Source organism: Leishmania mexicana, chromosome 20 (genome assembly GCF_000234665.1).
Source record: "Leishmania mexicana MHOM/GT/2001/U1103 complete genome, chromosome 20".
In the NCBI taxonomy this organism is placed as follows: Eukaryota; Euglenozoa; class Kinetoplastea; order Trypanosomatida; family Trypanosomatidae; genus Leishmania; species Leishmania mexicana.
This window is the reverse complement of record NC_018324.1, coordinates 365,175-390,353: the sequence shown is the minus strand read 5'-3', so window position 1 is coordinate 390,353 and position 25,179 is coordinate 365,175. Positions and strand designations below refer to the sequence as shown.

The window sequence follows — 25,179 nt, the reverse complement described above, 5'->3', positions numbered from 1 at the left end:
GTGAAGCCAGAGAGTGGTTCTGTAGCGTTTTCGCTTTGTCGCATAGGTGTGGTATGTCTCGGTAGCCATAGGCGGTAGCACTGCTGGCCTGTACAGCACGTGAGTTTCAGTAGCACACGAACATGAGACACACCTGGATGAAGTGCAACAACAACAGAACGTGTGCACACACACCCGAAACCAGGCACACGCATACACACAAGAGCGAAAAGCAGTCCAAAGAGCTCAAACCCGAAGTAGGGGACCGATCATCATCCTCAGCCTTCACGCTCCTCCTTGTTTTTTCTTTTGCCTTTTGTTGTCGGTTCTCCTCTCGTCTTCCTCGACCGTGGGGCCCTGAGTCACCTCAGCGTGCGTGACATGCCCGGGCCCAGTAGCCCTACACCCTGTGAGGGGAACCCAGGCAGAGCCTCCCTCCCTATCCCCTCCCAAATGCCGAACCACCTCTGGTGGTGACGGGGTCAGACAACCTACGGCATATGGGGACCTCAGAGCAATGTGTTGCCGCGGATGTCAGGGGTCACGCCCTGGTCGGCGTTGCGTTGGAGCGACCCGCGGCCGTGATCGTGTCTGTGCCATCCGTAGGCTTAGGCAAAGGTTCAAGGCGACACGAGCGTAGCTCGCCACACGGCCCTCAGGGCCTACTGGTGCGGCACCGGGGTCACTCCGGGGGAATGACGGGATGCACCACGTGGCGATCGCCATGATGTGAGAGGGGGGGGGGTAGGCGACCTGTGGAGAGCGGGTGTGGTGGGTAGATCGTTGGGCAGTGGCCGTGCTGAGATGACTGTGTCGGCAGCATGGCTGCAGCGCGTGTCGAGGGCTGCGTTTTTACACCTCGCGGTGTATGTGTGTGTGGCGGGAGGGGGGGTGGACGGGAGGGAGACGGAGCGGACGGAAATGCTGTGCACGACTGCCCCTTTTTTTTCTCTCCCCACTGTCCCCACACGGTGGGAAAGCGCACGTAGCTGTGTCATGGGGCATACCCGTGTTCGTGTCAAGTCGAGCGAACGTTGCACTTGCGAAGACGTACATCACAGCATGGTGTACTTCTCTGTAAGAAACCAATGTGGGTAAAGAATCCCGCACTTGATGGCGATGACTGCTTTTCGTTGTGTTGGTTGTTTTCATGAGCAGAGCTCTACATCTCTGCCAATCATTCCAAGCCGGGATGCGCAACACATTCTCTCATCCGTATCCTCGCCATTCTCGGTGAGATCGACTACCATGGCCACATATTGCGCACGCGCAGCCACCACATCTGCAGGATAGCACCCCAGCGGTACCCGCTGATGCGGTGCAAGCGCTGGTTGTAGTAGAAGCCTTCCCCGTACGCCACGACTTGGTCGCTGTAATCCTTCGACAAGCGGTTCCACGGCTCCACAAACTGCGTCGACACCCGCTCAAAGCGAGAGGTGTAGTCCCGGTTCCGCTCCGCCAAGAGCAGAGCGTGCTCCTCCACCGTCGCGTTTCGGCTGAAGTCTGCAGTAGAAAGCGGAAAACGGCGCGTGGGAGCCCCCTTGACAGTGTCGTAGACGTACCCCAGTCGCTCGCTCAAGTCCCGGAGGAGAGCCGTGCCGTTTTGCTGCGCGTGTCGCCACTCGGCCCAAGTCCATGTCGATTCCTCCCCTGTCCCCACCGATGCCGCCGAAACTGCGGCGGGCCTCTGAGTCTTTAACAGACGGTTCATGTCCGCGACGCAATCCAGATCAGACGCTGGGAAAACGGACCCCTCGTACGCATACGGGTACACGCGATGGGTGTCTTTGTAGACACGCCGCGTTAGGAAGCCGGCGCACCACAGCAACTGATCGAGCGCCTGCGACACTCGAGTCCCCTGGCGCTCTCTCAACAAACGGACTTCGCCACTGCCGCCCTGCTGCGCCTTCGCTGCATTCCATCGATTCACACGCGCGAACAGCTCCTGACGAGCTTCCGCAGACGCGTAGCGAAAGGGTGTGCGCGTGTCCAGGGCAAAGAGTGGGCCCCCGCCCACGAGCTCTTCCTCCTCTCGCTGCCACTGCGCGGTGAGATGGTGCTCCGTCCACACGCTCGGCGCCATGCGGCCAAACACAGACTCCGCCAAGTGCTCGGCGAAGGGGCGCAGATGTCGGTTGCCGCGGTCCGAGACTTCAAGGAGAATAAGCGAGAATCCCTCCGGCATGCCAGACTCCAACGCGACGGTGAGCAACTGACCGGCAATAAAGAACTCGCGCAGCGCGACATCCTTCGCGAAGCCGTCCACAAATGCGGAGACCCCCGTCTCTGCCAACCTTGCTGGCCCTTTTGCCGTCTCCTGCGATCGCGACTCTTCGGGGCTCGCGTGACGTCGGCGGCTGGGCTCGGCACCGCGCTCCTCTGGCGTCACGAGCTGCATTTGCGTCTCCATGTCCGCAACCAGCGCTTCTGACGCAGTCGTCGTGAACGGGGATAGCACTGTGTTGTACACGGCGTTCAGCACCGTTGCAACCCTTGTCCAGCGTGACTTGTTCACGTAGTCGTGCACGTCCGCGGCGTACAGCAGCGGCTGCAGGTCTGCGTTCTCCATCGTGTGCTGCTTCACTTTACGCAAGATTTGCAAGCGCGACTTTCGCGGTGGGCCATCATCAAGAGCGCTGCCCCAGTGGCCACTCATCCTCATCCCAATCGAGGCGGCCCCGCCGGCGTCGGTGCGACGAACACCGTAGCCACCGCTGCGGAGCAGTTCGATGGACGGCTCCAGGGCGTGAATATGCCGGCCAGCAAAGCGCAGCAGCCGCGCCGCATACGAGTCGACCGTGTCGTCAACGAGCGGCAGAAAGTGCGGACATTCCCCCAGAAAGTGCGGGGAGGCGGCATACGCAACGTCGCGCAGCTTCTCGATGGAAATGAGGGGTGCGCCGGTTGCGGTGTCGCGCGTTCGCAGGAGAAAGGAGCTTAGCACAAACGGATCAGTGCGTCGAGCCGAGTAGGCCGTTGAGTCCAGCGTGTGCACAAGTGGAAAGTCGCTCTTCCATCGCTTCATCGCCGCCAAGCATACCAGAAAGAGGGCGTGGGCGTCCATGACAGTCGTGCTGAGACTCACGCCCATTGAAGACTCCGGCGCTGCACAGCTGCGAGACGGCTGCAGTGTCTGTTGCGCCGCCGCCGCACTGGAGCTCCTCGGACGCTTCGGCAGAAGTCGGTGAAACAGATCGAATGGTTCCATTGTCCATTCGGACAGGTCCTTCTCAAACGCAGCCGCCTCTGCCGTCGTACCGGACAATGGACCCCCCGCCGCCCACCGGCTCGTCCCTATGAGGAGCAGGGATTCGGTCGAGACGAACGGAGAGTCGGCCACGCTGGCAAAGCGACGAAGCACCCGCTGAGCTCTGTCCCCCAACGCGGCATCGTCGCCGCGAGCCTTCGACGCCGCATTTTTGATGCTCTGCAGCTGATCCAGTAGTACCTCGGCAGCCCACGCGACTTCGCTGTTGCCGTCCGCGACGTGGTTCACCGCCTCGACAAACGAGCGTGCCCACGATCCGTTGCTGCCGCCTAGGTGCTGGTGCGCCTCAAAGAAGGCGCTCATGTTTGCTGCTTGAGCACAACGTTTCACTGTCGCACGTGGAACGCGCAGAGACATCTCGAGGGCGAGAGAGGCGTACAGGTGGCTCAGATCGTACCGATGTCTGTGGGTGAGCTGCACGTAGCTGAGGGTCAGCAGCGTCTGAAGAAGCAACTCAAACAGAGCTTCCGAGTTGGGCACGCCGAGCTGACGCCGAGATCGCCGTGATGGAAAAGGAGCTCCACTCGGGCAACTCAAAAGGGTATGTCGGTCGTTGCTCATGACATCAAGGAGCTCAGTCTCATGCTCAGCACAGCAATCTGGCAGAGGAACGCCGATGATTGTCATCGGCGCCGCCGAGGAAGCAGGCGGCGAATCGGGCACAACATGTGATGGCGCACCAGTAGTAAAGAATCGACGAAGATCAAGATCGCAGACGTAGCCAAGACGACGCAGGATGACGAGGAGCTCGCACTGTGCCTCCCGCGCGTCTCGCTGCACCCCCTTGAATCCGGAGAACAGCAAGCTCGCCTTCAGAAGCCGCCGATTTAGCCGCACCGTCAAGCGCCCCTTGTATTCGTCGTCACCGAGTCCAACCTCCGCTTCGCGGTAGACGTCCTCCAGCTCCGGCTCCTCGTCACCGGCATGGATGTTCTCGTTTGTCACAGCCACGAGTGTGGAAATGGTCTGGCGGGTCATCAAAGGGTCATCCACCTCGCTGAAGGTGTGGTCCACAGCGTAGAACTGCTCGAAGCGAAGGAGTCGCGACGGGTCAGCCCCCGATGATGCTCCCCCCACTGCTTCGTGAGAACGCCTGGGAGAGCCGCGCAGCAGCAGCTCGCGCCAGAGGTGCGTCGATGCCTGTTCCATAGATTGTAGCAGCAGCATCATGGCTGCCTTGCTGTGCTGCCGGGCAAATATACCGTGTTCCCGGAGCGTCGCCAAGGCGCCGGCAGCGTGGTGGGACCCGGCACTCAGCGACTCGTGCAAGTGCACCACAGCGCGCACACTCGAGGAAGCCGTGGCAGGATGCTTCTCTGGTAGCAGGGTTTTCGGCTTTATGAGCTCTAAAAGGGCCAACGTGTAGTGGAGCTCCGCGCGTATCCATCGTGGCAGGCGGCTGTGTGGCGCCGCGCTCAGCGCGTCGCCGCTTTGCACCAGATGATTCACAAATTCGGCGAAGGCGGACGCATTAAAGTCCTCATCTACTACTACAGGGGTTGCCACCGCGCCCGCTGCAGATGTCGCTTCTTGGGCGTGACCAGGCTCTCGTGTAGCCGCCTTCTCTTCCTCCCAGACACCGTAGAGGATGGCCAACACCTGTGCCAACGTCGGTGACAGGCCTGACTTGCGCCGCTGCGCCTTCATTTCTGCAACACCGTCACGCCATACGCGCGCCGCCGCATGACTCAGACCCGCCACTCCGCGGGCAGTAGAGGAGGGAACCGGCAGCTCCGGCAGAGGCTCCTTGCACCGATGCCGAGAATGGAGACGACGCAGCTGCGCCACACGTCTCTCCGCTTCGTGACGGACGCCGGTTGCGCGGAGCGTGCTCCAGGCAGCAAGCACCTTCCGGCACGACACGCCCCGACCCCCATCATGCGGTGATGCAAAGGAGGTACCCGCGGCGGGACGAATGTGCACTGCTGCGATCCGGCGCCATCCGGCGTTGCGACCCATAGACGACCCCCCATCGGTCTTGCCGGGAGCATCCTCGACCTCTTTCTCTGCTCGGAGGCGCGATCGGCGCTCTACAAGAAAGCGCTGGTAGCACCGCTTGAAGCGCATGTGATCTGCGTACGCTGCCTGCTCGCTTTCGAGTAGTTCTTGCAGACTCGTGTGGAGGTCGCGCTGAGCCTCCGCGACGGCCGTGTCAAAGGCATTGATATGCTCGTGATACCGGAGTTTTGCACGCAGCAGACGCTGCGTTTGCACGCGGTGCAGCGGCGCCTCGGCATCCACCGTTAGGTGCGTTAGTCGATACTCGATAGTGCTGGTCATGCGAGTGCGACGGCTCACCGCCTTGACGTCGGCAAGTGAGACACGCGTCGTCATCAAGCCCGAATCCTGGCGGCGGGAAATGAGAGTGATCTGCCCCGGTGGGTCCAGCGCCTGCAGCTCTGCAATGAAACGCTCTGCTGCCCGGACAGCAGGGCCTGCATCGTCCTTGAGTACCAGGGACCAAGCGGCTGGCCGCTGTAACCGCTGCAGGGCGGACCAGCGCTCCTCACCAAAGAGCAGGCTCAATTGTCCTGGGTGAAACCAGTAGTGCAGGATGCGGCGCGTTGTCCTGTAGCGCGGGCAGACGCCAGCGTCGGCGGGACGCATGAACTTAACAATCTCCAAGATGCGCATAAGATCCATTTTGGTGTCCGTGAAGACGCGGAACGGAGCTCCCACGTGAGCGAGCACCATCCATTGCTCTGGCGTGCTCAGGATGCGCTGCCCGGACATGAAGTCAGGTCGCAGTGGCAGGTCGAGCTGCGGCAGCCATGGCCACTCGACATCGTCGTCCATGAAGAAGGTCCCCTTCTCCAAGCGCACCACCTCTGCTGACACAAGTAAGATGGAGAACGTAAGAAGAAGGCCGAGCCAGCAGCGGAGCGGCTGCGATGCATTTCTTACTCGGACCATCATTACAAAGCGCCACTGTGCCACCGTGTTGCCTTTTCGTTCTTCTACACATAAATAAATATATATATATTAGCTAAACGGTTCAGCCAGATACCGTCGGTCGGAGTTGCCCGAGCGGGGTCTCTTAGAGGAGACCCACGCTCCTGTATGCGTGCACCGCCACCGCCAGCCCTCAACACCTCTTAAGACGGTAGAGAGAGGCAAAAGAAGGTCAATGAGGAGCGGAGGGGGAGGGCCGGGTGGGTGGGGGGTGTAATACTCCAAATCGTTGCCCAGATAACACAAAAAAAGTGAACAACAGCGAAGACGTAAGAAAAAAAAAACGAAGCATTGAGTGAGAGGTCGAGGCAAGAAGACGTTCGACGAGGTGATACATAAGCCAGCTGCACTTTGTAGACAATGGGAAAAGGGGAGGGGGGACTGGAACAAGTGCATTCGTATTCGAGCTTGTGGTTGTGCAGGCGACTTGAGGGCCTCTCCTAATCAATATCTGCTCCGTCACAGAGACACAAAGTGAGTACGCGAGAGGGCACGCCATGGCACCCACAGGGTCCAGCCCGATGGAAAGAGAGTCGTGCGCAGCAGCCAGTCATCTCAGTCCTGCGGAGTACCACCGTCCCCCCCTCCCCCAGTCGCGAGAGTCACCGTTGCGGCGGCGGCGTCGACCACGCTTGCCATCCATGCATCACGACCGCATTTTTGTGCTACGGCGTCGTCTTTCAGTGGATTTCGCTGCCGTTGTTATACGCGCTTCTCTGCAAGATGCCGCGATGGCACATGCGCATCTGGGCGCACCAGCACCCGCAAATACAGAGAGTGAGAGAAAAGGAAGGGTGCGGGTGGCTTGTCCAGGTACCGAGGACGAGGGAACGCGTGAGAGCCACACGGCTGGTCTATACAAAAAGGTGCTCGACATACATCTGAGGAAGGCGCCTTCCACCCCTCACAGACGCACACACACACACACACCTGCCGCCACCATCTCTAAAGAGGAGCGGAGGAGGGTGGAGTACGGGAAGCAAACGAACAAGCAAAGAGCTGTCACAGCACACGACGATCACACAACACTCCCAACCAAACATGGCGGCGGCGGCGGAGGGAGGGAGAGAGGTGTGAGAAAAGAATAAAAATCTCACAACAACTGTGAACGTGCTTCGCCAGTAGAAAACATATATAACGCCCACTACACATAACGTGTCCGCGTTCGGTGATTGTGGTTCATCTCACAGAGCGGCCGGCGTGCTTGAAGTCGTCGCCACCGCGGCGGCGGCCTCCATGTCAAACAAAATCTGTTTCATCGAGCGGCCCACCTGCTTCCCGGGACGATAGCGGCATAGAGGACAGCCGCTGCCTTTCGTGCACTCCGCCTCGTAATCTTCTGCAATGAAGAAGTGCTGGCAGCCGTTGCATAGGCACACGTTCACATCGGAGCGCATCAAGCGGTAGTAGCGGTTCGGCACCGGGAGTGTGCCGTATCTCGGTCGCACAATGAACACCTCGTCGCGGCGGAATCCCTTCAGAATGTCCGCTGACGCGACAAACGGCTGGTACGCCGAGGTGGAGCGGCCGGGCCGCAGCACGTACTGCAGCTGCGTAAAGAAGGGGTCATTGCCCTTGTTCGCCGCCGCCTTGGAGCGGCCCATCGCGACGAGCTGCTGATCAATTTCGTAGTCGATGTTGCCATCGTCGAAGCTGATAACGTTTGCGCCGGTGTCGGACTTCCACTCCCTCACCTTGGACGACGCCTGGGCATCCGCCGCGTCGCTCTGGCCATTGTTGTGCTCATCGTCCGCCGACCTCCGCCGACCAACGCCGGAGACGATGATCCGCTCCGCCTCCTCGTCGGTGAGGTCGTCGGCGAGAATGAACTCGACCAGCGGCAGACATTCAAAGTTGACGAAGGAGCGGACGCACTGGTGGAAGCAGTTGGGACAGCGATCTCCAGCCATCGGCAGCTGCGCAAGAAGCTGGTTGCAGCGGAAGCACCGGTCCAGCAGCTCCTCGCGGTCCTTTACCGGCTTGCTGCGCACAATGAGCGTCTCGATGTCCACCTGCTCCATCATAGACACCGGAAGAATGACGCCCTGCAGCTTCTCGAACACAGCGCGTGCCGTGCGCACCATCTCTAGCCGGTTGGCGATGCGGGAAAGGGTGTAGAGAATGGCACCCTTGCCAACATTCATGGGCATGGCGCACTCGGCACACACCCCGAAGAGGTACTTGGCTGCCCGAAATAGGCTGAGCTCGTTGTACGGTAGCGGCTGCGTTGTGTGGGCATAGACGCTGGAGAAGGCGTAGTAGATGTCGGCACGGCGAACACACTCTTTGCTGCGTCGAATTCGCGCCGCCTTTTCCACGTCAGTAGGCCGCTCGCCGTCTTCAAAGCGCCCGTACTCCTCGGCCAGATGCACGTAGTAGAAGGCGGCGTCACGGAACTTGCGACACGTGACGCTGTTTGTCGCCAGCGTTTCCATTAGGCGCATCGCCTCCTTCGGCCACTCAGCCGCCCGGAACGCCTCCAAGGCCTCGTCGAACTTGTCGTTTTCGGCCAGCCAGCTCGCCCATGGCACGTACACCTCGCGCGCCAGGGTTGGTGCCTTCTCCAAAATGGTGAAGGCGTTGCGCCAGTCGCCGCGGGCGACGTAGATCCCGATAAGTGCTTGGTGGTCCTGCGCCTTCTCATACGCCTCGATGGCGAACGGGATGGCGTTGTGTTTGCGAAAGAAATTGGCGCACTCGGTAATGAGGATGAACTCCGACTTGGGCAGACTGCGGCACATCTTCATCAACTTCTCCACCTGGCCTGCCTGACCCATCATGCCGATCGCCTTCGCGTAGTCTCCAGAGCTCTCGTAGAGGGTGGCGGCCTCGATGAAGTTCTGCGAGTCCTCGGCCCAGCGCGCCTGCTGCCGAATCAGATCCTTGAGCACCTTCTCGTTAGTGCAGATCTTCTTCGCATTGTCCCACATTTTTAGGTCGCAGTACATCTCCACCGCCTTCAGCTCGCAGCCGGCCTTCATGAATTGTCGCGCCGCATCGTGGTACTTGCCCTGGAAGGCGAGGATGCTGCCGTACAGCACGCCATCCTTTGCCGCCGCGCGCACCGACGTCGGCTCGCCGCCGGGATCAACGGCTCCCTTGTCCGTGGTCGCTGCCACGGCGGCGGAGGTGGCACTGCCGTTTCTTACCGTCGGCGGCACCCCGTCCTCGATTCTGGATTGGCGGCGCCGCAGCTCCAGCGACTTCAGCAACTCGACCAGCTTCACGTCCTGGATGTGCGTAAAGGCCTTGCGCGCGATGTCGAGACGCAGCTGGCTCATCGCGTGCAGCCCCAGCATCTTCCAGTCGGCGTCGGCCACACCGAGACGGGCCACATCGTAGGCTCGGTCAAGGTCTCGCATCTCTACATACTTGTACAGCGCGTGTGCGTGTGGCACGTCGAGCACCATCACGTTGGAGTAATGAAGGTTGAAGACGCGGTTTGCCTTGAAGCCAACAACGATGCCGCGCACCGCTTGCTGGTACGCTGGCAGCGAGCCCGTCTTGATGTGGAGAGTATTGTCGCCCGTCGTGAACGCGATACTGTCCTCCAGGTCGACATTAAACGCCACCGCCGTGACGTTGTCCTCGGAAAAGAGCAGCTCATTCTTTTCGCCGAGTCTCAAGACCTGGAGAGTGCTTGTGCTGTCGATAACGGCGAGACGGCTTCGAGAGCAGCTGAAGTCCGCGCTCTTGACTGGTGCGCTACCCTTATGCAACAAGGTGGGGAAAGGGTTGTCGACAAACACCTTCATCACTTGGCCACCCGTCAGCCCGACGAGCAGAATCTCTCGCCCCTCCATCCCACCCGCGACCTTCATAAACTGCACGGCGCTCTCCATCGACCACTCCCGCCGCTTGTTCCCCTGGAAGTCGTACAGTGTAATACGTCTGTCGTTGCACACAACAATGGCGTTCGTTGTTACACACAGCAGCGAGCACTCGAGGCGACGGCGAATCTGCGCGATGTCCTGATAGCGCATGTTACGCTCGTCGTCGTAAAAGAACTCGAAGACGATGACGCGCTCCTGCAGCTGTACCGCGAGTCGATCAAGAAACGTGGCGATCTTATGCACATACTCGTTGCATGGTATCACCATTTTACGATCAAGCAAGAGTTGATGCACAACTAAGTTCGTCATGTCCTTACGAAACACGTACTGGTCATCGTGGATGGCGTGGACGGTGGTGATGGCGATGTCAATGCAAGTTATGGTGCCGTCGTTGGTGCCGTAGCAGAGCTGCTTGTGACGCGGCCGCTGCCGCGCAGACCAAATCCAGTCATCCGCGCCGGCGACCTCGATGAGCCGGTTACCATCATTCGTGAACAGGGTCACCCTATGATCGCTGCCGCTGAGCAGGATGTACTCGCCGTCATTGAAGTACGACAGACTGCACGGGTCAAAGTCAAGCTCCCGCTCCCGCCCGACGGATGCGCCCGAAAGGTTGTAAAAGGACAGCCGTTGATCCCACGAACCGACCGCGAGTACATCGATGCCTTTCTCTCGCAGCGGGGTAAAGGCGAGAGTCCAGACAGGTGCTGGTCGGCGAATGAGGACCGTCTCGTCGCTAGTCTTGTCCATCATCATGATGGTGCCATTCAGCAACCCGATCGCCAGTGTTTTGCCATTGGGTGTCCAGGCTGCACATAACCCTTTCGACGGAAGCGAGTACTTGGAGACCTTCGGCTGATCAGGCGACCAGATGCCCCAATCACTGCTCGACACGGACGCCAAATGGGAGGAGCTGGGGTTGTGCGCCAGGGCCTGAATGGACTCCTTGTGCTGGTACTTCACAATGCCTTCACCCTTGTTTGACCACACGATGACCGTCCGATCAGCCCCGCCGCTGGCGAAGCACTTCCCGTCAGACGCGTAGTCTACGCAGTAGATCGTGTTCTCGTGACCCTTCAGCGAGTGTAATAGGGTGCCTGTGGATGCGGCGTACACAAGCACACGCACGCCGCACGAGGCCACCACATAGTCCCCGGACGGGCTGTAGCAGAGGCTATTGATAGGAGGACGGATTCCCTTTACCGCATCCGCCGTCTCCGACCATCGTACGCTTGTGCGCATCGCGTCCGACGCACTGTGGCCCCACGTATTTCAACGCAGAGTCAAGTAGCAGTAAAGGTGCGAGGAGAGCACCCTCAGCTGCGTTCTCCCAGTATGCGCAGATGAGCCGTTTGGTGTCTATATGTGGCGAGGGAGTGTCGCACTTACGCACGCACGCAGACAAAAAAGCCGAATTCAGCAACGCACCGTACAAGTGGCGGGACAGTGACTGTGCAGAGCGGGGAGGGACAGTTCATTGAACCACCACCGCCATCCGGACATGAACAACAAGAAGCAACAGAGAGGCAAACATCGTTTGCGAGTGGCGAGGACGAGTCGCCCAGGGAGGGAGGGAGGGAGGGAGGGGGTACGCAACCGAGAAGCCACGCGAAAGGAGCCGCCCGTCAGAAAAAAAAGGAGAAGCGGAGAGGAGAAATCAGGGGAGCGGCAGTTTCGATTGGGGCATCGCAGAGCCACGCAAGTTGCGGAGAAGGCTGTAAGGGCAAACAGCTGGATTCCCTTCATTCAGGTTGAGCGGAGGGTGGAGGGATGTGGCGCTCGAGATGGGGCCGCGAACCTTCGATCAACTAGGCGGTCGCTGAATCGGTGTTCTTGCCATTCCCAGCCACCCGGCTTCCTCGCTTCGCTCTGCTCCCTCATGTCTCACACTGTCAAACACTGGAAAACTTCCAACATTCCACAGCCAAACGAGGCGACCGTGCATCCTCAAACGTGTCATCTGCTGCGCAAGAGCAGTGGAGGACCGGTAACCTTCTGACGACGGAGCCCGCCTAGTCAGTCTTGTGCTCTTTGCGTGCGTCGAAATAAGTGATGCGGCGTGGCATCACACAAACAAAAGAAAATCTTTTTAAAAAGCACTGCTGACACACATCACATGTCCGACATTGTTAATGGAAAACGGTCCTCTCGCACACAGGTACTTTTGTGCGATCGCGCACTGGTCACTTACTCCGCAGCCGGGGCCAGGACGACCTCACCATCCGATGCAGCGGCAGCGGCACGGTAGTTCGTGCGCTCACCACCGAAGCCACGGCCACGGCCACGGCCACGCCCCTCACCACGCCCGCGGCCACGGCCCTCGCCACGCCCGCGACCACCACGGCCACGACCGCGGCCGCGGCCCTCTGTCACCTTCTCGAAGTTCACGCTGCTCGGCTTCTGCGTGTTCGGCATCGCAGACGGAGCAAGATGCAGGTAGCTGCGCATGTACGCAATACCCTCGTCGTTGAGCGTCCAGTAGTAGTGGCGCCACGCGTACTGCTCCTTGATCAGGTTGCGGCTCTTCAGGGAGCGCATCAACTGCATCACCTGAATGCACGGAACGGTGAAGGTGTTGCCGCCGAGGGTGCCCGTCCAGGTGCCCATGGGGTCCTTCTTGCACGCGATCACGCCCTCCGTGAAGAAGAAGCGGTACACGTTGTCGCGCGATGGCTTGGGAACGTAAGTCGACATTTTCCAGTTAACTGCACACACATCAGTGTGGAGGTAGGAGTAGAGGAGAGAGGGTTCAGTGTTGTGTGGTTTGGGTTGTGGGTACATCCCACAAGTGGGGTGACAGCAACGGCGGCATGGGGAGGTACCAAAAAAAAAGGGCCAAAGGGAATCAGAGAGAAAAAGAGACGGAGAACAATAATTCAAGGTACCCCCGGTGGGCGCACATTTCCATATGCCTCTGAGACCTTCCGTCTCACGCCGCATCAGGAGAGTGCCTAGGATGGGGTATAGGTGCGCAAAAAGGCGATCGATACGCACTGCCACACGAGCAACAATGCCAAGGCTGTAGAGAGCAAAGATGCACAGAAGCGCAGGGCAGTCCACTGTTCGGGCGCAGAGCGGGAGTTGCGTAGACTCATCGGGACACGCAACGATGATAAGCCCGACAAGCACGGAAGCAGGATTGGCGTTTTCCCGGCGCAGTGCCCGGTTCCCTCTCACCTGCCCCTGCTGACTCCACGATAACGTTTGGGGTATGTGTACTTGTTTGGTAGAACGTCGTTAGAAACAAGGAAATGAGAATCGTAGAAAAGGAAAACAAAACTTACGAGCACAGCCCACAGCGCAAGGCAAGAAGACATCTCACGGGCTTCGCATAGCACGACGGAAGAAATACGTGCTTGAAAGCAGCAGCCAGGCGCATCTACTCCGCAGCCGGGGTCGGGACGACCTCACCATCCGATGCAGCGGCAGCGGCACGGTAGTTCGTGCGCTCACCACCGAAGCCACGGCCACGGCCACGGCCACGCCCCTCACCACGCCCGCGGCCACGGCCCTCGCCACGCCCGCGACCACCACGGCCACGACCGCGGCCGCGGCCCTCTGTCACCTTCTCGAAGTTCACGCTGCTCGGCTTCTGCGTGTTCGGCATCGCAGACGGAGCAAGATGCAGGTAGCTGCGCATGTACGCAATACCCTCGTCGTTGAGCGTCCAGTAGTAGTGGCGCCACGCGTACTGCTCCTTGATCAGGTTGCGGCTCTTCAGGGAGCGCATCAACTGCATCACCTGAATGCACGGAACGGTGAAGGTGTTGCCGCCGAGGGTGCCCGTCCAGGTGCCCATGGGGTCCTTCTTGCACGCGATCACGCCCTCCGTGAAGAAGAAGCGGTACACGTTGTCGCGCGATGGCTTGGGAACGTAGGTCGACATTATTCTTGGTGCGGCTTCGGCGCAGTCTGAAGGCGAGCCCGGTTCGGTTAGGTAGTGCGAATGAGAGCCGGTGCGCGTGCCAATATGTGCAGGGGAAGGGGAAGAGCGAAGGCGAAGGGGATCGGTAAGGGGAGGGAAGGGGAGGAGGGACCACCGCACACGACGGCAAGCAGAAGTAAGAAGCCTGGCGGAGAGTCTCACGACAAAGACGCAGAACAGCGATAAGGAGGCCGATTTAGGCGCGCACGCCGGCAACGCAAACGACTCGCGCCAAGACACCTATCATGTCATCCACGATATCGCGGCAGTAGAGAGGATGAGGGGGGAGGCGAGCATCAACGAATGCCCGGTGTTTTTTTGTGTTTGGTGATTGACCCTCGCCTGTAAAACGTCCGTATTTCCTGTGCGCCGTACCCCGTCGTCGCCGTCTCCCTCTGTGTTACTTTGGACGGCGACGAGGCCCCACCGGTAGATGCAGACACGACAGCAAGCTCGGGGGCAAGTGGAGAGCGCGGCGGCGCGAAAACAAGCACGATGGCGCAGTGGTCAAGTGCGGGAGCAAAAATAAGGCGACGTCAGACACGCACGTCCCCGAGGGCGGAGGGCGTACACTGAAACAGAAGGAACACGGAGACACAGGGGAGAAAAAAAAGACACGAAAACACCGAAGAGAACTTTCACTTTCTCAGTCATAATAGAACAGGAAGAAGAATGGGGTTTATGGTGGTGTGGGGGGGGGGGCGGAGAGACGCACACTAGACGATGCGGAAGGAGGCAGTGGCCCCCTACGCACACATCTGAGAGAGAAAGTTAGTGGAGGAGACACGCTGCCGCGCCTGAAAGGCAAATCTGCACAACAATAAAAAATGCTCACGAAGCGGGCCGCCTTTCATAGCACCCTCCCCTCCCCACCCCCATTCCAATCGCGGGAACCCTCCCACTCCTCCATACCGCCATCGCATCTCTCTCGCTTCCTGGGGTTCTGTCTCTCTGCTCGCGCTACTCCGTCCCTCGATTTTTGCTCGACGCCTTCATGAGAAACGCCATGTTGAAGAGTTCGTCACCAATGTCGGAGCAGTCCTTGCCGCCGGCGAGCAGAAACACATCGCGGTCATCGATGCTAATGAACCCGTTCAGCTCACCCTTGCCGGACTCCACCACGAAGCGGCCCAGCTCGTAGAACATCTCTGTCAGCTCTTCGGCCTCCTCCAGCGACACTGTGAAGGTTTCATCAACGGCGACGGAGCGCGTCTTCTGCACAATCTGCAGCGTGCTCGTCTCCGAACCAGACGTCAGCTTCAAAATCTTGCGACCATTGTCGAGATTGACTTCAAAAGAGGTGACAAAGTGCAGACGCAGCGCGGCGCGGTCCCGCTCTGCCTTCCGGTGCGAGAGGAGATCGAGGAGAACACGCTCCGCCTCATGCTCCGTCTTGGGGTCCTTCTCGCGCAGCTGTGACGCGAACTCGCTGAAGAGGGCCTGCAGGTTGTGCCGCTCAGCATACTCGGCGTTTTGCCGCTCCTCCTCATCTTGGAACGTGGCGGCGCGCAGGCGATTCTGCGACACGTTGAAAACGTCAACACTCTTCGACGACATCTTCGCTTTGCTGTGTACTAGAAAAAGCAGTAGACCTCTGTTTTCGCTTCGGTATGTGTATGCGTGATCGTCGGCGTCGGCGCACACATAAAGAGCGAAGCGACGACACGTGGAGAGAACGGAGGGGTGGAAAAGGCACTGAGCGACTGCCAGCTGCCACGCGCCCCCTTCCTGACGAATATGTACAACTCCAGCAGAAACAACCAAGAAAAGGGCTCCAGAAGTGGTGACCCCGCTCTGCCGATGCAAAGCACTAGCACAAAAAATCAAAGCGCGCACAGAAACACAAGCAGACCAACAAAACTTCTGTATACGTGATGCAAGACAGGGAGCGTAGACTGGCGAACCTTTTTTGTTTCGCTTCGCAGTGACTCTGTGCAGTAGGAGGACGAGTCAATGAAACGGAAAGAGAGAAAGGCAGACAGAGAGGGACACAGGTATATCGGTGGGGACGGCTAACGTGCACCTGTCCCCGTGAACGCGCGCAGAGGTTAGTGATTTCGGTGTGGTTGAAAACAACGAAAGCAAAGCCGAAAAAAAACGAAAGCGGAGAGGAATCAGAAGTGGGGGTGGGGAGAGAGGGTGACGCGCGAGAGACACACGCGACGACATGGGGAACCTTTCACGAGCCATGCACTTGCGCAGAGCCCTCGATTCTGCTGAAGATCTGGCGCATGTCGACAGGCATGCTGAGACTCGCTTTCGTATACACCTCAGTTTTGACACGTGAGCATGAGCTCTGACATAAAGAGAATGACGATAAGACGCGCAGAGACATCCTTCGCCCATTCCATCGACGGTGAACAGCCAGCAGTGGTAATGTACAACGCTCTGATATGCGACAACAATCTCAAAGTACGCATATTTTATGTGTGGAGGCGGAGCACGCTCAGCAACGAGTCCATGTGGAACATATACGCCTGTATGACCTTCCCACTGTGACGGCTTGAACGTTCTGACCGCCTCCATTCACGGATGACCACACACACCGAACCACGAAAATAGGCCCTACCTTCGAGCCTCCTCGCTCTCCGTGTTTATCACAGGTATCGCGCTCATCACCAACGTCCCCATCCAGCGTTTTTCGCTCTCTTCCTTGCTTCCGCTATCCAGTCCATGTCCGCGTAACAACACCTTTATCGTTTCGCCTTCCTCCCTGTCCTTGTGCACACAAACACACTCACGCGCAGGTATGCCAGAACCGTTTCTTGACGTCGTTTCCGACTCCGCTTGACAAGAACGGGATCGAAAGGAAAAGCTGAAGGAACAAAAAAGAGTAAGAGAGCGTAGAACGAGGAGGCGAGACGGTAGCTAACGAGGCGCCGACCCCCCCCCAATCCCCAACTTGCGGGGCGCACCAGCACACTCTCGCTGTTCGAACGCCCCTGAACGCTATTCGTCGCGCAAGGAAGAGAACGCAGCAGATGCGCAGCAAAACCCTTTTCAACCTCTCCACGTGTCCGTTCTGCAAAGTGAATCGGTCCGCAAAAGCATACGCACACGCAACCACAGCGCACCTACTCCTGTTGCACCACAGCCACATCTTCCTCGCCGCGGAGGAGTCGTCCTGCCCGCAAATGGTGCCATGCGTCGAGCCGGCAGAAGACGGAGACGCGGCGTGGACTGTGTGCCTTTGCTCCAAAGTGGGACGCGTCCAGGGTAATATGCTCGAGGGCGAGGGCCGGGGGGGGGGGTAATCCAGGTGCACTGCAGGACACTCGCAGGGAGGAAAGCCACCAGCCGCAGGCCAGGGCCCTGTGCGTCCTTGCACATCCCGCCTGTGTGCCATGCCTCCTCCCTCTCAGTCGCCTCAGCACGCGGCATGTCAGCACATGGCGCGCGGCGACGCTTCCCATTGGACTCTGGGGGACCCGGTGGTGCAAGTCAGGGGTGCTCTCATCACGCCTCCGGCATCCCTGCCCTATGAAAGCCCAACACGGTCGGATGGAGAAGGTATCCCGCGTGTCTCGCACACACGCACATCGGCGCTGTCCCGTATGCATCTCTTCGCACCTTTTCACATAATCCCTCTTGCTCCTTTGCTCCCCCTGGATGTTATCCTTGGATGTGATGCCCGGTCCCCCAGCTGTGCATGACAGCCCCTGCGCACAGCGCACACATCTGTGTGCGTCCTGGGGCCTCTTTCAGGACGACGTTGTTGTTGTCTGTGTGACCCGCTTTCTGCACCTTCCAGTTCCATGGATGCCATGAATGGTGTCTGAAGAGGATGCCGGCTTCTGCTGGAACAGGTGGGGGCGCTGGTATGCGTCTGTGGCGGCCGTGGGCAGTCCACCCTCTGCTGCATCTGCACGCCTCTCATTAGGAGTGAGTGTGTGTCACGCAGGGAAGGGGGCCGCGGATAGGCATGCGCGTGCCAACAGAAGGCTCACAGCTTGTCCTGCTGAAGGGGGCACAGAGGGGTATCCTTAGACACCCGAGGGGGAAGCCCCTGCAGCGGGAGTGAGATGTTCGCAGTAGCATCGTTGTGTGCACGACCATCGCGTGAGACGAGGTGTGCTTCGAACGTCGGGCGATTTGTCAATGTCGGGCAGCACACCGGGCACAACGCCAGGTCGGCCGCCCTCATACCAAGCACAGGCGGGCGGCGGCCGCGCCTCAACGAGCGCCGTCGGAGAGTCGGGAACGCTGGATGTGGCACTGGCTGGAAACCACGCGAGCAAAAAGCGAGGAAACAAGAGTCAGGAGCGTCTGTCGATTCGTCAGACCTTCACAGTCGATGGAGAAGACGAAACACCTCATTCATGCGTCTGAAAAGAGAAGGGGACCCACCGCCGTAGAGAAAAATAATAAAATGAAGTGGTGAAGGGAAAGATGAAGTGGAAGGGAGGGGGGAGGCACCAGGTGGAAATAACTGAAGTCCAAAACGGGCAGCATAAAACACAGCATACACACACAGAGACACAACCCACAAGACGCGACGCCGACAGTGTGTGCTTCACAACGTGGTAACAGGACGACAACGACATCGACAGCAACAAGAAAAAAAAGCTGAAGGCAGACAAAGGAGAGGAGAGGAGAGGTGGGAGAGAGAAGGAGCACGAACAAAAACTGAGACATACAAGGAACCGAGCCAAAAAAAAAAACAAGAACAACAACAGAGCCTAGAAGGTCAGTGTACGCGTGTGGGCGTGCAGAGGTGGGCCGATACACAAGCGACCAGAAGGTGAAGGCGCAGGAAGCAAGTGGAGCGGGAGGAGGAGGAGGAAAAAGAGAAGAGGGAGGGGGGAAGAAAAAAAAGAAAGAGAAAAAGCGGCGAAGACGGCACCCGTAATTCGTAGCACGACAAACAAACAAATAAAAATAAAAATAAAGATGGAAAGGCTCTTTGTTGCTGTGGTTGTTCTCGTCTCTGTGTTTCGAAGTGTTCGATGGAGCGGTACAGAGAAACAGAACGAGGCAATACAGCGGAGGCACACGAGACCAGTCGGAGACGCCGGCGGAAGCCGCAATCATGGTGCCCGCTATTCACGGAGAGCAAGAAGCGAAACGAAATAGACGATGAGAGGAGAAGGAGCTGACCCAGACATGTGAGAGACACCAGGTAACGCTTTACTGTGTAACACCGCCGCCTACAGAAGGTTCTGCTCGTCCCTGCGCTTACGCCATGGGCTAGTCAGTGAAAATGCCGCCGTTGGTGTCGCACACGAGAAAGTCGTGTCTGCTTGCTGTGTTGATGCCGATGAAAAGGTGGGTCCGGTCCAGCTATGTAACCTCTTGCGACCGAGGATTGTGCCATTCTCACGCTTTTTCTCAGAAGCACCGTGATACACACTTTGCCACTCCGCAGCACCTGAGGCGTTGTCGGTCCTGCGTGAGACGGTTTGCAGCCTCATGCCACCGCCAGCGACGTTCATGGGATCGACCATGTTGTTGGACTTCGAAATACCCACCGCTGGCCGCAGCGCCTGCGACTCGCTGGCAGCGCGTGTTGGTGAAGGGGCGAGGGAGACGCTGCTACGGAAAGAGTACGTGGAGGCTGCAGAAGGGCTCGTCAGCACTTCCAGGGACTTGTTTTCCGTCCCTTTTTGTGCGGCCTTGGCACGGGCGCTCCCGCTGCACTCCAGTCTCGCGTCGCTCACGTCTGACAGTTGAGGAACCTCGTTTGGTTGTTCAGAGGGGCCTTCTTGCAGCTGCCTCTGCTGTTCGGACGAAGGCGCGTACGCTTCAGCGGCTCCAGTAGCTGATACCCCGTCGGCGCACACGTTCAGTCGCGCTGCATCACAGGCGGCGGAGCTATCACCGCCGGAGCAGGGAAAGGCCGCCCTGGAACAGGTGGGGTTGGAGAAACTGGAGCTTGTGTCCGCCTCCTGATGCCGCCCATTCCTTCTGAGTGGAAGCTCCGCAAATGAGTCTGCCAAGAAAAGCTTGGTGACGGAGGTGACATTCAGTTCCTCGAGTTTCTGGGACCACTCATCGATATTGGGCCCCGCGGACGAGGCTGTCCGTGAATGAGCCAGGGAAGACGGTCTTCGCCGTAGTCGTGCCTCCGCAGCTGCGTGCGATGCGGTGCGCTGAAAGCTACGACTCATTTCCGCCCTCACCTGCTGCCACAGTCGCACATGCTCGTCCCACAATGCCCTCTCCCGTTCTTGTAGAACGGCGCCTTCTCCTCGCGGTTGACGGAGTTGTGACGGGCCTACTCCCGCATCGTCCCTTAAGCTGGCGAGGACTTCCGTAACACCGGCGTCGTACTCACGAATGAGCTGCTGCCTGCACTGCGTTTCCAGCACGCATATCTCCAAAGCCGGACCGGCAAAACAGTCGAGTGTAAACTTGTGGAGTCGGCAAAGGTTTTCGGCGAGCCACACAGCCTCGCGCAGTGCCGGGAATACTCGAAAGTGGACACTTTCCGTCATTATGATATACCTCCGGCTGTGCTCCTCCGCGGCCCTGAACTGCGTGAGGAGTCGATATAATTCGATGCCGGCGCCAACGCTGCGAGCGCGCCGTTGCGCATCTTCGGCCGGGTTCCCAAACTGACGACGCTGCGCTAGTCCACCGTCAGCGAAGAAGTCACTGGAGTGCTTGTCGGAAAACGCCTGAGAAGGGCTACTCATAGAAACCAATAACGGAGAGGTATTCGCCGACGCTGTTCCTCGCCGCGACCCCGCACTAACGACATTCCTGCCACTTGCAAGACCGTCCACGTCCGCCATCCGCCGAAGCTGATCGCGCATCTCCAGCATCTTTTCGTGGTGTCGAGAGTGATGGTAGCAGAAGAGTATCGCAGTGCCGATGGTAAGGCATACAGCAGAGATACAGAAAGTAATGAAAACTAGGATGTAGGAGCTGCCGGGTTGGCACGCGTAGGCGCGAGGTGTGGAGACGTTCACGTGGAGGGAGTCCGCCAGTTCGTAGAAGTGCTCCATGCGCTGCTTAAACGCCGCGCACACCGACTGCCCACATTTTGACTTGCTCTGGCTCAATGCGACGGTGACACCCATCGTGCAAACGCTCGTACAAAAGGCTAATAAACCAAGTATCCCCGCGCTCAGGAGAAGTGGTGTTTTCATCCGCAGATGCCGATTGATTTGCAGCATCCCATACCACGCAGGCACGTACAGCCCGTCGAGGTTGTTGACATGAAAGTCTCCGTAGGGTGTCGCGGTGCTCATCAGAAAGTCCGTTTTGCCGACCAGGGAGCAGAGAGCCATGCTGACAGCGAGCAGCGCGAGCAACAATACAAGTGACAACGCTGACGCCGCTATGCCGAAGTTGCTGAGAGACTGTGTCTTGGTCCGTGGCGTCCCGCAGTGCGCGCCTATGTCAAAGCCAAAGATGTACTCGTATGTGGCCTCCTCGTACGCGGCGGCGAGCTCTCTGGGTAGACTGAGCCCCGCGGTTCCCTGAGCCGCATTCGCCACAAGTGCCGAGACGCCATTAAGACGAGAGCGCAGGAAGCAGTTGTAGCCGAGGCACACGGTGTGGAGGCCGACGGTGGCGCTTAGCTGCGGAAACAGCAATGTTGGACTGTCGGTAGTGTTCGCTGTCCCCCCAAGCGCGTCGCTTGCCACGGCGAGGGATTTATTCGAGTGGTACACGTTTTGGTTGTTGTGCACCGAATAGACGACATCCAGGCCGAGAATACAGACGTGCAGCATCGCCGACACGGTCGAGAAGCAGACGAAGACACCTGCAAATGCACGAAGGTACGTCATGCCGGCAGTAGCCTTGACAGGCAGGCTGCCGAAAGCCTCCTTCCAGCTGGCAATGCACTGCACTTTCCCACAGCCGCTCATGGGAAGAGGTTCGGTGGACGGAGGGGTGGGGAAGAGGGAGGAACAAGGGCCGTCGTGCTGATTGCGGTGAGCAAACATAGACGTACGTGTGTGCAGATGGGGCAGCCGAAACACACACAGACACAATGTGACCGTGTACTCGGGCAAATCTGGAAAAAAAGGTGCGTACGATAACGAAACGGTTGAATTTCACGACTTTGGTAATACAACGGATGGAGATTGAAAAAAATACGTAAGGAAGAGAGTCAGGGGAGGTTGCGGCGCAGTCGACATACACATACAGCACGCGCTCGCTTCACCGACCGTTCTTGTTTCCTGTCAGACACGCTCTCCAACAAGTCACAGCGCCTGGTAGCCAAGTCAAGAAAAACCAAAGTAGCCGAGCGGTTGCCTTGATGAACAGACGACGTTGTGCAGCTCTGACGGCAACGTTGATGAAGCCCACGGAGAGTCAAAGGCACCCACGCAACAAGGAGAACACAGCAAGAAAAAAGGGAGGGGGTGAAAAAGCGACCAAGAGACAGGGAGCAGCAGCTGCAGCTCAGCCGCAGAGAAGGGAGGCGCCAGCAGCAACAACGCGAACAGCAAAAATATATATATAAATAAAAATAAAGGAGTGCCAGAAGAGGAACAGAAAAAAAAGAACAATCAAATTGGTCACAGCAGCGGCGCGATGCTGGGGTGAGTGAGATAAACACACAAGAAAAAGATATATATTTATGTGTATCTGTGTGTGTGTGTGTACAGAGAGAGTGAAAGTCCCACCCCTTCAGTCGCCCGCCCGCACCACCGCAGCCTTAAAGCACGGACGCACACCTCTAGAATAGAACTTGTGTTTGGTAAAAAAAACGGAGCAGTTTTACCAGGAGAAGCACTATGTGAGTCTTCAGAGGAGATGAGGAAGTCGACGAACGGAGCGTACACGTGAGGGGCGAGGCGGACGAAAACCCCCCAAAAAAGGAGTCCGAGGAACCAGCGATGAGAGGGATAGTGTTCCTTCTCACTGTGTATATGCGTGAGTGTGGAAATTCGCGGATGCGTAGCAGCATAGGACAGCGCTGGGTAGTAGGGGAGGGACGGAAGAGGGGGGAGTGGCTGAAAAGTTAGATGCCTGGTGGTAGAGGGGGTCTTTTGTCAGGGTGAAGAGAGGACGACCAAACATCCCAAACAGAAACAGGAGAAGAAGTTCGTGCGCACGGAGTGCGCGCTTCTCTCTAACAAGCACGCAACAGCAACACAAAGAAATAAAATGTATCTCTGCAAGTAGATGGAAAGGGTTTAGAGGAAAAGGTAAAAGAAGCGGTTGGTGCCAGAGGGGAAACCGTGGACGCGGAACACGAGAGAGGGGGCGGGGTGAAGCCCAAACGGAGATGACGAGCACGAGCTGAACCAACACCACGCTTACGACCGCTGCCTCGTTCCTGTGTTCCCTTTTCAAAACCCCCGATTGTCGCTCCGTTTGGCGGAACGGGGGGAGGGGGCGTTTTTGCTTTGTTTTCCTGAGCTCCGTCTGCTCTTGTTCTTTGGTTTTCCTTTTGTTGAGTGATCGGGCCAAGGAGAAAGTCTCTGCTTGTGAAGAGAGAGAGTCTGGCAGTGTGGCTCTTACCCCTCAAGAACTGTATGTGTGTGTGTGTGTGTGGAGGGGGTTTCTGCGATGCGTCAGCAGTAAACGCGACTGGATCGCCTCCTGCCCCAAACGGACACAAGAGTCGAGGGGGAAAAGAAGATGTCTGATGTAGACAATTGCAGGAAAAGAGAAGGTGCCAAAGCGCCTGAAATGGCCGCTTCCATGTCACACACACACGTATGCAAGCACGAACGCAGCTACGGAAAACAAAGGAGTAGCAGAAAGTGTACAGCACCCGATAGACGCAAGAGAAATACGGCAGCCGAGGCCACGGAGAAGCAGCGAAACGCCAACGCAGATGTGGAAGTGTGAAGAAAAGAGAGAGGCAGCAGACATCGAGGAGATAGACGCAACAGGTGGCCCTGTGGGAAAGTCGATTTGCGGCGCGCGTGCACGGAGACCCGGGCTTGACTACGACATGAGGACGTTGCAGCCGAAAGTGCTACGGGTTCCCATGTAGAAAAAGAACGCTCGGCTCACAGCGGAGCTGAGGTTGATGGGGACACGTGCGCGCATGCGTGTTGATCGGCGCGGCTGCACGTCTGTATTCATGCCTTGGTGCCCACAGAGAGACTTTCCACAACTCAACGGATGATGCGGTTCATTTGCTTTTTTGGTGTTGCTTGACAGTGTTTACGCTTGTGTGATAAGCACTATGCAGAAGGTCGTCTGTCGTTGTTACCGACAGTTCCATATGTGAGGGCAGCACATACTTTCTTCTGTGATGCGTACATTCCAGTTTACATCGGTGGCCCTCATCTCTCCCCCCAACTAAACATCTACACTTATATATGTAGTCTTGCTGGAGCGCTCTCAGAAAAGTCTGTACATCATTCAACTCTAATAAAGTAGGAGACGGAAACACTTCTTACGGTGTGTGTCTGTCAGTTTTTGGGTGTCTAAGCGCGCGCCTGTATGCGTGCTCATGTCCACCGGAATCGACGACGAGAGTAGGAAGGGTGGGTAGCGGAGGAACAGGGCGAGAGAGGAGGACGCAAAACAACAAAAAAGCAAGAAAGCCAACGGTGGCCAAACTTCTCGGAAGAGACACCGGCACATGTGCACACACACACACACAGATGCGTACGGCTGGACAAATCAAAATAAAAATGAACAAAGGAAAGCGCGGCAAAATCGCCCACGGCCGCATTGAGCCCAACGAGATCGGGTACACACGACAGAGCCAAGAACAACAATAAAAAAAAAGAAAAGAACATAAAAAAAGCATCATCGCAACGCATGCAGCGCCAAAAAAAAAAGAGGAGGAAGGAGGGGGCGTGTTGGCGTTTGAGTGTGTATGTGTGGTGGTGGTGGTGGTGGGGTCATGTGCGTCGTGCAGGAGATGAAACGAGATGAGCAGAGCGCCAAACACACGCGGGAAGGGTGCACATCCACAGACACGCAAGGTGCAACAGCAAATGGAAAGGATAGCGTCGTGACTGTTGCGGCGGTGGCCATAAGGGAAAGAGGCATTGAAAGAGAGAGAGAGACTGCGTGCGTATGTTCGCATATCTGCTCGTGTGTGTGTGTGTGTGTGTACATTGTCGGGACTTCTCTCACCACCCCCACCTCTGTTTTTATTTCCCTTACCTCGTCTCTTGATCCCTGTTTTGGCCTGGGTGTTCCATCTTGCGCGGCAGAACCAAGAGAGGAAAGGAAAACGCCACGCGCAGCCAAGGGGTGAAGCGGCCTCATCAGGAAAGGAGAGGAGCACGAGACGACCAGAGACAGACAACGCTCTCGGAAAAATGGGAACAAAGGAGCTGTGCGCATTTTTT

At 57.9% G+C, this 25,179-nt stretch overlaps 6 protein-coding genes across 6 annotated transcripts; all 6 read right to left on the bottom strand.

Annotated features, from left to right (window-relative positions):
• Positions 1–1,222: 1,222 nt before the first annotated feature.
• LMXM_36_1010 (conserved hypothetical protein) lies at positions 1,223–6,160 on the bottom strand (the record flags this gene model as incomplete). Its single annotated transcript, XM_003874397.1, has 1 exon — positions 1,223–6,160. One exon carries the CDS (start codon positions 6,158–6,160, stop codon positions 1,223–1,225), a length of 4,938 nt encoding a protein of 1,645 aa, XP_003874446.1.
• Positions 6,161–7,383: 1,223 nt separating this feature from the next.
• On the bottom strand, positions 7,384–11,274 carry LMXM_36_1000 (conserved hypothetical protein; the record flags this gene model as incomplete). Its single annotated transcript, XM_003874396.1, has 1 exon — positions 7,384–11,274. The coding sequence occupies one exon, from the start codon at positions 11,272–11,274 to the stop codon at positions 7,384–7,386; it is 3,891 nt and encodes a 1,296-aa protein (XP_003874445.1).
• A 945-nt stretch (positions 11,275–12,219) lies between these two features.
• Positions 12,220–12,726, bottom strand: LMXM_36_0990 (putative 40S ribosomal protein S10; the record flags this gene model as incomplete). The annotated part of the gene is made up of 1 exon (XM_003874395.1): positions 12,220–12,726. One exon carries the CDS (start codon positions 12,724–12,726, stop codon positions 12,220–12,222), a length of 507 nt encoding a protein of 168 aa, XP_003874444.1.
• Positions 12,727–13,411: 685 nt separating this feature from the next.
• LMXM_36_0980 (putative 40S ribosomal protein S10) lies at positions 13,412–13,918 on the bottom strand (the record flags this gene model as incomplete). The annotated part of the gene is made up of 1 exon (XM_003874394.1): positions 13,412–13,918. One exon carries the CDS (start codon positions 13,916–13,918, stop codon positions 13,412–13,414), a length of 507 nt encoding a protein of 168 aa, XP_003874443.1.
• Positions 13,919–14,917: 999 nt separating this feature from the next.
• On the bottom strand, positions 14,918–15,514 carry LMXM_36_0970 (conserved hypothetical protein; the record flags this gene model as incomplete). The annotated part of the gene is made up of 1 exon (XM_003874393.1): positions 14,918–15,514. One exon carries the CDS (start codon positions 15,512–15,514, stop codon positions 14,918–14,920), a length of 597 nt encoding a protein of 198 aa, XP_003874442.1.
• A 3,590-nt stretch (positions 15,515–19,104) lies between these two features.
• Positions 19,105–21,852, bottom strand: LMXM_36_0960 (hypothetical protein, unknown function; the record flags this gene model as incomplete). Its single annotated transcript, XM_003874392.1, has 1 exon — positions 19,105–21,852. One exon carries the CDS (start codon positions 21,850–21,852, stop codon positions 19,105–19,107), a length of 2,748 nt encoding a protein of 915 aa, XP_003874441.1.
• Positions 21,853–25,179: the final 3,327 nt, after the last annotated feature.